We start from the raw sequence: 13765 nt of genomic DNA, 5'->3' as shown, positions 1-13765 counted from the left end.
AAGACGTAGTCCTACGTCAAAAAAGTCAAACAGCTCGATACATTGCAATGCTACGATCCTTCTGGGTCCACAAGCTATTCAATATTCGGAAGGGATGAGACATGGAACTGAACCGCTTAACGGTTGACTGAAGACTAAATTATATTATTGCTCTGGTTACAAGGATCAAATAATACTCATATTGCTTCTATTCGTAAAACCAACATCTTAAGCCGGTCAAGAATCCAATCCAATTATTTTGTTGGCTCGTTTTCAATTTATGATTTATTTATACTCTTGACCACTAGTTTTATGTTACCATTGGGACCGTGCTAGTCTGTTGATGAAATAAATGAAACCATAAACTTAAATTAATTTAGCTGTCAACACAAATACAACCTAACAGTGGGTGACTCCAACGGTCGGCGGGGTCTCTGTCAATGTTTCTTTTGGAACTTTTTGGCCTTTTTGGATGGGATAGGTAGGGCAACTTCCATGTGTCTATTAGTTGATCCGTTGGTGATAACAACGGTTGATGATAATTTTGTGGTGCATTACCATCTTCCGTGCTGCCTTTTAGCATTGCTAGATACAACCGTATATGAACGTGTCTGAGTTAAAGTTTCCTGAGCGAAGTCACTTTGTTGATTCACAATCACTTTTGTTGATTGCAAAAAACGAACGATATTAAACGTAGGATTACCAGCCTTTTCAATCAATGTAGTTTGGAAATGTCGTCTTGAAACTTCAGTTTCCGCTAGTTGATCGTCTTCACTAATTTGAGTGTGCCGACAAGTTTGTACTAATCACAGTTGTTTATTATAAAGCCTTCTGTTTCGTAGATGCTCTTAAGTGCAGCCTTTCAAAGCCTTAAATCATCCGCTGAAATGCCTCGGTCAAGAAGCTGCTTCTCCGCCAATAATCGAAGCTTTTTATCTTTAATATCAAACGTTGAACAAAACATTTCTTTGCACACTTCAATCCATCCGTTCGGAGCGGGTAAAAAGTACGACCGCGAAAATAGGCGCCTTGAGCTGGTGGAGCGCTGATAAATTAAAAATAGAAAGTTATTTTGGCCCAAAAGAAACTTTCAACCTACCTTTCCCTTTCCAGCGGCCCGAATCACCATGTGGCTGCTTAGGAACCGTTTTTGTCCGGAGCTGGTAAGTTTCAGTAGACTTTCCAACATCTTTTTCCGAACGGAATCATCATATTTTCGGAAACATTTACGCCTCGAACAACCACACGGTGGTTTCACACTGCGTGGAGGCACTAGAACTCCATTAGTCTGCCAATGCTCCAAACCTCGCAGCCGGGCATGTTGTATAAATTTACGTTGATGGGTAAGAGGGTTGCTTGCATCTTCCAACTGCGCTCCAGTCCAGCTGAGCAGTGACGAAGAGTCTGTGGAGGGTTACATTAAATAGTTACTTATAAAGAAATGAAATTGACAAACCTTGATTTTCACCAAAATTGACCGACTTATCATCGTCATTGATTAGAGTTTGATCCTGATAGCTTTCGAAGTACTTTTCAACATTAAATTCTTCAACAATCGCTATTTCATCAGTATCTATTTGTTGGCTATCAGTGTCACTATCGTCGTACACTTCTTGGTCTTCACCAACGATATTTTCATATTCTGATTCAGAATCAATTTCCTTCTTTGGACTCCAAGACATATTACTAGAGTCGCACTCGATGTAGGACGATTCGTCGTCATTACAGTTTTCAATTGCTGCTTTTTCGTCATGTTGAGAATCTGAATCAACCGCTGAAATACTCCGTTCGATTAGTTGCTTGTCGGCCAAGTTTTGAAGCTTTCTATCCGTAACGTCAAACGTTGCCGCAAACATTTCTCTGCAGACTTGAACTTTTCCCTTAGGTGTAGGTAGAAAATATGTTCGTGTAAATGAACGCCGTGAGTAATGAACCTGCGTGAACAAGTTAAAAATTAAAGCTGTTTTTATTTAGAAAAAGCAGAACTTTCGATTTACCCGTGACCGTTTTGTTTTCCGAGTAGTCATGTGGTTGCTCAAGAACTGATTTTGTTCGGCAGTTGTAAGTTTCAGGAGTTTTTCCAAGAGTTTCTTTCGAGTGCCATCGTTAAAGTTCAGATAGCATTTTAACAACGAGCAACTACATGGCGGTTTCACACTGCGGGGAGGCACTAATGTTCCACGGCCGGCATACTGCCTGTACTCCAAACCTCGCATTCGGGCGTACTGCGCCAATTTTGTTGGATTAACTTTGGGTTTCTTCTTTTCCTTGACAGGTTCATCATCGTTGATGATTAGAGTTTGCTTTTGATATTTTTCGAAATATTCTTCTAGATTGAAATCGTTTGCTAATAATGGTGATTCAGTATTTACTTCTTGGCTATCGTTATCGACTTCTTCACGCTGACTGTCATGATCGCCAATATTTCCCCTTTCCGACTCAGAATCACAGTAAGTAATTTCTAGTTTTATGCTTGACCAATTTGGAGAACTATGTCCTTCGCTGGGTAATTCTACATGTTCATCGGAAGCGGAGGAATAGACGGACTTGTTGAACAGTAGTGGATCGCACTCGATATAGGATGCTTCATCATCTCCATCGGAGTCTTCAGTTGCCGTTTTTTCACCATTTTGAGATTTTAAATCCACCGCTGTAATGCTTCGCTCAATTAGTTGCTTCTTCGCCAATTGTCGTATCTTTTTGTCCGTAATGTCAAACGTTGAGATAAACATTTCCCTGCAGACTTTGACCCTTCCATTGGGTGTAGGTAGGAAATACGATCGCGTAAATGAGCGCTTCGAGTTTGGCACCTGCGAAGAGCATTTTGAAAATTTCAATAGGATAAAGTTTATTCTTTTTTACAGAAAATTAAAGGGGACAAGTTTCCCAAGGAGTCCGATTTAACGCCATTGTCAAGTGTGGACAATCAATCTTAATCGCCAAATCTGGGAGTAACGGACCCCGGGAAAGAAAACGTATCTCTCTCTCTCTTAGCCAGTCATACGGCTGGACCTGTTACAAACGACTCGTTTAATTTTACATTTTCAACTACTGTTGCGCTGCACTTGCAAAAATAGTAACCATGTAATAGTAACCGCGACCGTGAGCGTTTTGGTGACTGGAACCTGAATGATAAGCTAGGCCAATACTGTGCGGACCGTAAAAGACTAAGGGCGCTACATCTCCCCCCCCCTCCCCTTTCAAAGCTACAAGTCATCTCAGAAGGCGAATGTGATCAGCAGCTAGCGTAGGTAAAATAGGGAACCACCGTCCTTTGAAGCCTTGTAACGAACCTTGATACGGAATACAATTCATATTAGCGGATCTTAGTCTAATGCATTAGTGATATCCAGGATTCTCGGTTTTGGGTTGCCTGTCTCTAGACACCCTGCATTCCTGCTGCGCGTGCATCTTCCTCGATCGCATACACCCAACGAGATCGTGGTCTACCTCAAAGCTGACGACCTCGCCCAAGTTCTCCTTGCTTACTTACTTATTCAGCCGAGAGCCGGGGTGGCTCTTGCCGTATCAAGAATTCCTCTCCATTGTACTCGGTCCTGGGCTACCCATCGCCAATTCGTTGCGCGTCTCGACGCACGCAAGTCGGCTTCAACCTGGTCGAGCCATCTAGCACGTTGAGCCCCTCTATTCCTGGTGCCGGTGGGGTTCTTGAAGAGAACGGATTTCACTACACAGTCGTCCGGCATCCTTGCGACGTGGCCGGCCCACCGTAGTCTCCCAACTTTCGCCAGGTGTATCTCTCCAAGCAGGGCCTGTAGCTCGTGATTCATACGTCTCCGCCACTCTCCGCTTTCCGTCTGTACTCCGCCAAAAATAGTCCGCAACACCTTTCGTTCAAAAACGGCAAGTGCACGAATGTCTTTCGTAAGTAAAGTTACTGTCTCAAGTCCGTAGAGGACTACCGGTCTGATTCGCGATTTGTACATCGTCAGCTTTGTGCGGCGTATGCTCCTTGATCGAAACGTCTTGCGAAGGGAGAAGTAGGCTCAACAGACAGACAGACAGACAGACAGACAGACAGACAGACAGACAGACAGACAGACAGACAGACAGACAGACAGACAGACAGACAGACAGACAGACAGACAGACAGACAGACAGACAGACAGACAGACAGACAGACAGACAGACAGACAGACAGACAGACAGACAGACAGACAGACAGACAGACAGACAGACAGACAGACAGACAGACAGACAGACAGACAGACAGACAGACAGACAGACAGACAGACAGACAGACAGACAGACAGACAGACAGACAGACAGACAGACAGACAGACAGACAGACAGACAGACAGACAGACAGACAGACAGACAGACAGACAGACAGACAGACAGACAGACAGACAGACAGACAGACAGACAGACAGACAGACAGACAGACAGACAGACAGACAGACAGACAGACAGACAGACAGACAGACAGACAGACAGACAGACAGACAGACAGACAGACAGACAGACAGACAGACAGACAGACAGACAGACAGACAGACAGACAGACAGACAGACAGACAGACAGACAGACAGACAGACAGACAGACAGACAGACAGACAGACAGACAGACAGACAGACAGACAGACAGACAGACAGACAGACAGACAGACAGACAGACAGACAGACAGACAGACAGACAGACAGACAGACAGACAGACAGACAGACAGACAGACAGACAGACAGACAGACAGACAGACAGACAGACAGACAGACAGACAGACAGACAGACAGACAGACAGACAGACAGACAGACAGACAGACAGACAGACAGACAGACAGACAGACAGACAGACAGACAGACAGACAGACAGACAGACAGACAGACAGACAGACAGACAGACAGACAGACAGACAGACAGACAGACAGACAGACAGACAGACAGACAGACAGACAGACAGACAGACAGACAGACAGACAGACAGACAGACAGACAGACAGACAGACAGACAGACAGACAGACAGACAGACAGACAGACAGACAGACAGACAGACAGACAGACAGACAGACAGACAGACAGACAGACAGACAGACAGACAGACAGACAGACAGACAGACAGACAGACAGACAGACAGACAGACAGACAGACAGACAGACAGACAGACAGACAGACAGACAGACAGACAGACAGACAGACAGACAGACAGACAGACAGACAGACAGACAGACAGACAGACAGACAGACAGACAGACAGACAGACAGACAGACAGACAGACAGACAGACAGACAGACAGACAGACAGACAGACAGACAGACAGACAGACAGACAGACAGACAGACAGACAGACAGACAGACAGACAGACAGACAGACAGACAGACAGACAGACAGACAGACAGACAGACAGACAGACAGACAGACAGACAGACAGACAGACAGACAGACAGACAGACAGACAGACAGACAGACAGACAGACAGACAGACAGACAGACAGACAGACAGACAGACAGACAGACAGACAGACAGACAGACAGACAGACAGACAGACAGACAGACAGACAGACAGACAGACAGACAGACAGACAGACAGACAGACAGACAGACAGACAGACAGACAGACAGACAGACAGACAGACAGACAGACAGACAGACAGACAGACAGACAGACAGACAGACAGACAGACAGACAGACAGACAGACAGACAGACAGACAGACAGACAGACAGACAGACAGACAGACAGACAGACAGACAGACAGACAGACAGACAGACAGACAGACAGACAGACAGACAGACAGACAGACAGACAGACAGACAGACAGACAGACAGACAGACAGACAGACAGACAGACAGACAGACAGACAGACAGACAGACAGACAGACAGACAGACAGACAGACAGACAGACAGACAGACAGACAGACAGACAGACAGACAGACAGACAGACAGACAGACAGACAGACAGACAGACAGACAGACAGACAGACAGACAGACAGACAGACAGACAGACAGACAGACAGACAGACAGACAGACAGACAGACAGACAGACAGACAGACAGACAGACAGACAGACAGACAGACAGACAGACAGACAGACAGACAGACAGACAGACAGACAGACAGACAGACAGACAGACAGACAGACAGACAGACAGACAGACAGACAGACAGACAGACAGACAGACAGACAGACAGACAGACAGACAGACAGACAGACAGACAGACAGACAGACAGACAGACAGACAGACAGACAGACAGACAGACAGACAGACAGACAGACAGACAGACAGACAGACAGACAGACAGACAGACAGACAGACAGACAGACAGACAGACAGACAGACAGACAGACAGACAGACAGACAGACAGACAGACAGACAGACAGACAGACAGACAGACAGACAGACAGACAGACAGACAGACAGACAGACAGACAGACAGACAGACAGACAGACAGACAGACAGACAGACAGACAGACAGACAGACAGACAGACAGACAGACAGACAGACAGACAGACAGACAGACAGACAGACAGACAGACAGACAGACAGACAGACAGACAGACAGACAGACAGACAGACAGACAGACAGACAGACAGACAGACAGACAGACAGACAGACAGACAGACAGACAGACAGACAGACAGACAGACAGACAGACAGACAGACAGACAGACAGACAGACAGACAGACAGACAGACAGACAGACAGACAGACAGACAGACAGACAGACAGACAGACAGACAGACAGACAGACAGACAGACAGACAGACAGACAGACAGACAGACAGACAGACAGACAGACAGACAGACAGACAGACAGACAGACAGACAGACAGACAGACAGACAGACAGACAGACAGACAGACAGACAGACAGACAGACAGACAGACAGACAGACAGACAGACAGACAGACAGACAGACAGACAGACAGACAGACAGACAGACAGACAGACAGACAGACAGACAGACAGACAGACAGACAGACAGACAGACAGACAGACAGACAGACAGACAGACAGACAGACAGACAGACAGACAGACAGACAGACAGACAGACAGACAGACAGACAGACAGACAGACAGACAGACAGACAGACAGACAGACAGACAGACAGACAGACAGACAGACAGACAGACAGACAGACAGACAGACAGACAGACAGACAGACAGACAGACAGACAGACAGACAGACAGACAGACAGACAGACAGACAGACAGACAGACAGACAGACAGACAGACAGACAGACAGACAGACAGACAGACAGACAGACAGACAGACAGACAGACAGACAGACAGACAGACAGACAGACAGACAGACAGACAGACAGACAGACAGACAGACAGACAGACAGACAGAAATCCTTCTTTATAGGTATAGATTAAGACAATATTTTGTCAGATGAATTTTATTCAATAAATAATAAATAATAAATCTATAGATAAATAAATCTATAATTCATTTCTTTCCACTGACTCGTACGCTGCCTTAAAATCCACAAATAGATGGTAAGTGCGCAAGTTGTATTCCCGAAATTTGTCACGGATTTGACGCAAGGTGAACATTTGATCGTATAGTCGATCTTCCTTCTCGAAAACCACACAGGTAATCGCCGACAGAATTTAGAAGTGTAATGCCCCGATAGCTACTACAATTGAGTCGGTGTCCCTTCTTGTATATCGGGGAAATGATACCATCAAGCCAGTCTGAACTTTCAGAAGTTCGGCCGGAATTCAGTCCTTCCCAGCAGCCGTTCCGTTTATAAGCTCTTCTATCACCTTTTTAACTGCAACTAGTGTGGGTGGTTCCACAGCCTGACTATCTTCCCCAGTTCGTATTCTGGGTCTGACACTTTTTCCATTACCTATACCATTCAGAAGCTCTTCAAAGTGCTCTTTCCGCCTGGTAGCCACCAGAGCCTCGTTAGTCAGCAGGAGCAAGGACGGAACCTTGCCGTTGCACATCAATCGCGTCTTTCCTGGCACAACCACCTTCTACCTCACTGCAGCTGCTCCTGGTACTCACACTTACGACGCCGATGGGTTCTTTTCTCTGCTGCTTGTAGCTCTTTATATCGTTCCCTGCGTGTTGCCGCAGTGAGCATGCGACTCCTAGCCACGCTCTTCTCATCTGTCACTCTATGGCACTCTTCATCAAACCAGCCCTTTCTTGGTAGGCTTGTTCCGATACCCAGTAGCTCAATGGCTGTGCTTTTTAACACATCATGGATCCGCCGCTGTTGCTACGCCCTTAGCCGATAGTTGCTTGATTTTCTGCCGCATAGCTCTCTGTCTTCTGGAACTTGACAGCCTAGCGCGAATCTTGCACACCACTAGATAATGATCAGAGTCTATGCCTCTGAAGGACCTGACGTCTATGACATCAGAAACGTGTCGGCCATCAATTAAGACATGATCGATTCGGGAGCACGCTGCACCATGCGGGTGTCTCCAGGTGTGCTTTCGAAGTATTAGCGTATTATCAGCGGAAGTCGTGCTTACTATGGGCTCCTCAAGCAATTGCGGTCTAGCAGACTAAGTTCCCGTACAAAGTGCACCCTGTACAAGATGCTTATTAGACCGGTTGTTCTCTGCGGGCATGAAACATGGACAATGCTCGAGGAGGACCTGCGAGTGCTCGGAGTTTTTGAACGACGAGTGCTAAGAACGATCTTCGGCGGCGTACAGGAGAACGGAGTATGGAGGCGGAGGATGAACCATGAACTCGCGAGGCTCTATAGCGAACCCAGTATCTAGAAGGTGGCTAAAGCTGGACGGATACGATGGGCAGCGCAGGGCAGGTTGCAAGAATGCCGGACAACTACCCTGCAAAGATGGTGGTCGCCTCAAATCCGGTAGGAACAAGACGACCAGGAGCACAGCGAGCAATGGTTAGACCAGGTGGAGCGAGATCTGGCGGAGAGTACTCGGTGTCCGAGGAATTGGAGAGCGGTAGCCCTCAACCGAGTTACATGGAGAAACTTTGTTCAACAGGCTTTGTCTTAGGACGGCAAGCCACCTAAGTAAGTTGAAACACGCAAGAGACTTCGACAAGGCGATAGTATTTCCTGTCTCCGGTGGAACATCGTAATTTTTATACAATTTTTAGAAAACCTTCTGATCGACTGATACAAATATCTTTCGAGTTGGTTGAGAAATGACCAAATTATTAGCGTTCAATTACCTGCGACCGTATAGTGGTTCGAATAGTCAAGTGGTTACTCAAGAACTGATTTTGTCCGCAAATTGTTAGCTTCAAAAGACCTTCCAATAGTTTCGCTCTAGTAGCATCGTCCAATTTCAGGAAACATTTGAACTTTGAGCAACTACAGGGTGGTTTGACACTGCGAGGAGGCACCGAACAGCCACGGCCGGCGTACCGTCTATAACCCAAGCCTCGCATTCGAGCATACTGTGCAAAGCTTCGGTAAGAATCTGTAAAAGTGCAAAACCGGCATTAGTTTGTTACGAAACATAGAATACTGTAAACTGCACGCACCTAGATTTTCCTTAGCAGCTTGAGCTTGACACTTATCGAAACGTTCTTGTATATTAAAATCGTTTATTAGTGATAATTTAGTATGCACTTCTTGGCCGTCGTCGTCGTCGTCGAAACCTTTAAATTCCGATTCAGAATCAGAGTTTGCAATTACTGATTTTGGACGCGAAGTATCTAGCACACTGTCTCCCGCACTGGGCAACTCTGCATCGTCAGCGGAAGCGGAAGAGCAGATGGACTTGTTGAACAGTGGATCGCACCCGCTGTAGGACAATTCGCCTTCATCAAAGCTTTCAACTTTTACTTTTTCGTCATGCATTAGTTGCCTCTTGACCAAGACTCGAATTTTTTTACCCTTAACGTCAAACGTTGACATAAACATTTCTCTGCAGACTTGAACTCTTCCGTTAGGTGTTGGTAGAAAATATGACCGCAAAGATGAGCGCCTTGTGTTGAGAAGCTGCGCGGAAGTGATAGAAATAGAGTTGGTTTTTATTTAGAAAAAGCAAAACTTTCGACTTACCCGTGATCGTTTTGATTTCCTAGTAGTTATGAGGTTGCTCAAGAACGCATTTTGTCTGGTAGTTGTAAGCTTCAAGAGATTTGCTAATAGTTTCTTTCGAGTAGCGTCATCAAACTTAAGGAAACATTTGAAATAAGAGCAACTACAAGGCGGCTTCACACTGCGGGAAGGCACTGAAATTCCACGGCCGGCATGCTGCCTGTACTCCAAACCTCGCATTCGAGCGTACTGCGTCAGTCTTGTTTGATGAATTCTGGGCATCTTCTTTTCCTTGACCGGTTTAACATCGTCGATGATTGGATTTTGTGTATGATACTTTTGGAAATATGCTTCTATATTGAAATCATTTACTAATGGCAATTCAGTTTCCACTACTTGACCGTCGTCGTCGATATCTTCGCGCAATTCTAGGTAGCCGTCGATACTGTCACATGCTTCAAAGTTATCGTCATCGGTATTTTTATACAATACTTGGTAATCGACGTAAATATCATCATTCACTTCTTGGCCGCTGTCATGGATACCTTCACGAACTTCTTGGTTTTCGTCGTCGCCATTGTCCAGCACTTCTTGGCCGATGTCGTCGCCATTGTCCAGCACTTCTTGGCCGACGTCGTCGATATCTTCAGATATTTTTTGATCAACGTCGTCGATACCGTCCAGCACTTCTTGACCGCCATCGTCGGTATCTTCACGCATTTGTTGGCTGTCGTTATCGATATCTTCACATTCCGGTTCAGAAGCAGAGGACGATTCGCTTTCGTCAAAGCCTTCAACATTAATTTTTCCATTGCGTTGCGTTTTCGAATCATCCGCTACAATACCTCGGTGAATTAGTTGCTTCTTGGCCAACAGTCTAGTCTTTCTATCCGAAATATCAAACGTTGAGGTAAACATTTCTTTGCAAACTTTAACCCTTCCGCTGGGTGTAGGTAGATAGTATGACCGCGAAAATGAGCGCCTTGAGTTGAGCACCTGTGCGGACCGGTTCGAAACAAAGTTTTGTCATTTTTGATTAATTTAAATATTTTTCTATCAAATTTACCGTGTGCATTCTGGTTGTCCGAGTAGTGATATGGTTACTTAAAAACTGATTTTGTCCTGCGGTCGAAAGCTTCAAAAGGTTTTCTAGTAGTTCCTCTCGATAACCGTCTTCAAACTTCAGAGAACAGTTTAACTTTGCACAACCACACGGTGGTTTTACACTGCGGGGAGCTGACGAAACCCTACGGCCATTTTGTTTTCTATATTGTAAAACTGGGGATTGAGCGATTTTTTTCTGATTGATTTCATGCTTTTTGGACGGAACGTTATGTGTGTCACTTTCGGCACATTTCAAGCGTTCCTCTTTAGACCGCGATAAAGAATCTGTAAAAGGATTTTATTAATATATTTAATATAAGGGTTTTGAACAAACTAAATGTGAAAGAATACTCACAAAAATCGACTTCGGCGAATCCATTTTTATTTGATTTTGCATGGCCAACTGTGAATGAAAATACTAAATTAATATTACCAAAGAACATTGAACGAAATTGACAAACCTTGACGTTGATTAACGTTAACGCGTTCAACGTGGTCTTCAACCTCGCTATTTTCACATTTTGATACGGAATCAATCTCCAATGCCATTTCTGCTGTAGCCTCAAGGGGGTCAAATCTAATGGAAACGAGGGACTTATTTAGACGATTTAAACAAATTTTAATTCCAAAAAATCTGCACCTGAAACTGGAAACTGCAATTTTGTCATCAGTTAACGTCTCAAATAGGTCAATCGACGACTCGTCGCCTTCATTGAAATCTTCTTCTCCGCATTCGGATACTGAATCACCGGCTGAAACATCTCGTTCAACAAGTTGCTTCTCCGCCAACAGTCGAAGCTTCTTGTCCGTACAATCAAATGTTGCTAAAAACATTTCCTTGCACACTTCAATCCTCCCACCGTTCGGTGTAGGTAGAAAATATGATCGCGAAACCAGGCGCCTTGAGCTAACAACCCGTGACTGCTTCGTTTTCCGAGTGGTCATGAAGCTGCTTAAAAACTGCTTTTGTCCAAAAATTGGCAGCTTCAGTAGATCTTCCAACAATTTCTTTCGGCTACCATCATCGAACTTCAGGAAACATTTGAACCTCGAACAACTACACGGTGGTTTCACACTGCGGGGAGCTCGCATTCGAGCAAGCCGCGCAAGTTTCCGTTCGTCATCCTTAAACAGTAGAGTTTGATTCCGATACTTTTCGAAATATTCTTCTACGTCAAAATCGTTTACCAACGGTAATTGGTTCACATGCGGGCTTCCGGCATCAATATTTTTACATTCTGATTTAGAATCACAGTTTGCATTAGAATTGGATGGCGGGGTTTCAGGGTTGGTCTTTAAACCACGCTGAGATCGCGAACTTTTCGCCCGAATGCCACGACCAATCTGCTTTTTCTCCGCCAACAGTCTAGTCATTCTATCCGTAACATCAAACGTTGACATAAACATTTCTTTACACACTTTAATCCGTCCGTTCGGTGCAGGTAGAAAATACGAACGCGAAAATGAACGCCTTGAGTTAAGAACCTGTGGACGAGTCAAAGATGACAATTTCAGCTTGTTTAAATCTGATTTATTACGCAGAAAAAAAATTTAAATTTACCTTCGGCCTTTTAGTTGTCCGCTTAGTCATGTGGCTACTCAGGAACTGATTTTGATCTGCTTTTGGGAGCTTTAAGAGATTTTCCAACATTCTTTTTCGAGTAGCATCGGCATATTTCTGGAAACATTTAAATTTCGCACAACTGCACGGTGCTTTTACACTGCGGGGTTCATTACGTTTGCTGCACCGAAAACCTCTCACGGGCACTGCCTTGTATTGACCGTTGCTATCTTCACATTCGGATTCAGAGTCAGAAGCTGCTATTTCTGCGTTGGACTCCCGCCTGTCAAGTCTGATGGGAACGGAAAATCAAATGGAAACATTGATTTAGAAATAATGTTTATTCCTGAAACACACAAAAAATAGCTTCAAGGTTAAAAAAGAATACCTAAAGCTGGACAGCCCGATTTCGTCATCAGCCGTTGTATCAATTATATCAATCGCAGGATCATGTTTCACGTTACTTATGTCTTCGGTCAGCATTGACTGCTCATCGGACCAGCCATCCTCAAAGGCTAGTGAGTCGCCGAACTTCGTATCCAGAAAATCGGGTATTATAACTTCTTCCACCTGTATTGATGAACCGCGCTCTTCCATATCCATACTTTTTTCAACAAACGATAAAAATCACTTCTACTATCCGGTTCACCTGATTTTGTCGTTGACTTGGACTTGATGATGAAGAACACGCCGGAGCCGGAGCGAGGAACAACCGCAACAACACGCACGGCACGCCGTCGATCCGGGATCAGGCAACTTTCAAACCAAAACAATTCATACACGCTAAAAACGTTTACACCTTGAACGGATGAAAGAGTAGCACAGAATTATAATATCAACTGTGAACCTGTGGATCACGTTTCACAAGATTTTTATTTTTCACCGGTGTAAACCGCGCAAGCAGGATTGATCTATTTATTTATTTTATTTATCAATCCTGTCGTGAATTTCGTTGTTCCAAACTCTGAACTGATCTCTGATGGTGGATGTCGGTCACAGAGAACAGATATTTATGTTCATATAAAATTTCATTCAAATGATGTGTAAAGTTTTGAACAAACCATTAGCGACATCTATCTCAGGGTGCACCAGTCGCGCTTCGTCCATGTTCCCATATTCAATATATTTTCTTGCGATATTCTACA

At 44.8% G+C, this 13765-nt stretch overlaps 1 protein-coding gene across 1 annotated transcript; it reads right to left on the bottom strand.

Annotated features, from left to right (window-relative positions):
• Nucleotides 1-212: 212 nt before the first annotated feature.
• Nucleotides 213-13362, bottom strand: LOC128742300 (uncharacterized). Its single transcript, XM_053838632.1, has 14 exons — nucleotides 13009-13362; nucleotides 12621-12912; nucleotides 11700-12544; nucleotides 11521-11636; nucleotides 11415-11462; nucleotides 11022-11344; nucleotides 9977-10951; nucleotides 9454-9913; nucleotides 9139-9389; nucleotides 1977-2789; nucleotides 1436-1913; nucleotides 1079-1383; nucleotides 379-1024; nucleotides 213-316 (listed from the first exon to the last, which is right to left on the bottom strand). The coding sequence occupies exons 1-13, from the start codon at nucleotides 13221-13223 to the stop codon at nucleotides 842-844; spliced, it is 5304 nt and encodes a 1767-aa protein (XP_053694607.1). The 5' UTR covers nucleotides 13224-13362; the 3' UTR covers nucleotides 213-316; nucleotides 379-841.
• Between the last annotated feature and the right edge of the window lie 403 nt (nucleotides 13363-13765).

Source organism: Sabethes cyaneus, chromosome 1 (assembly GCF_943734655.1).
Source record: "Sabethes cyaneus chromosome 1, idSabCyanKW18_F2, whole genome shotgun sequence".
NCBI classification, from domain to species: Eukaryota; Metazoa; Arthropoda; class Insecta; order Diptera; family Culicidae; genus Sabethes; species Sabethes cyaneus.
This window is presented reverse-complemented; position numbering and strand designations above follow the sequence as displayed.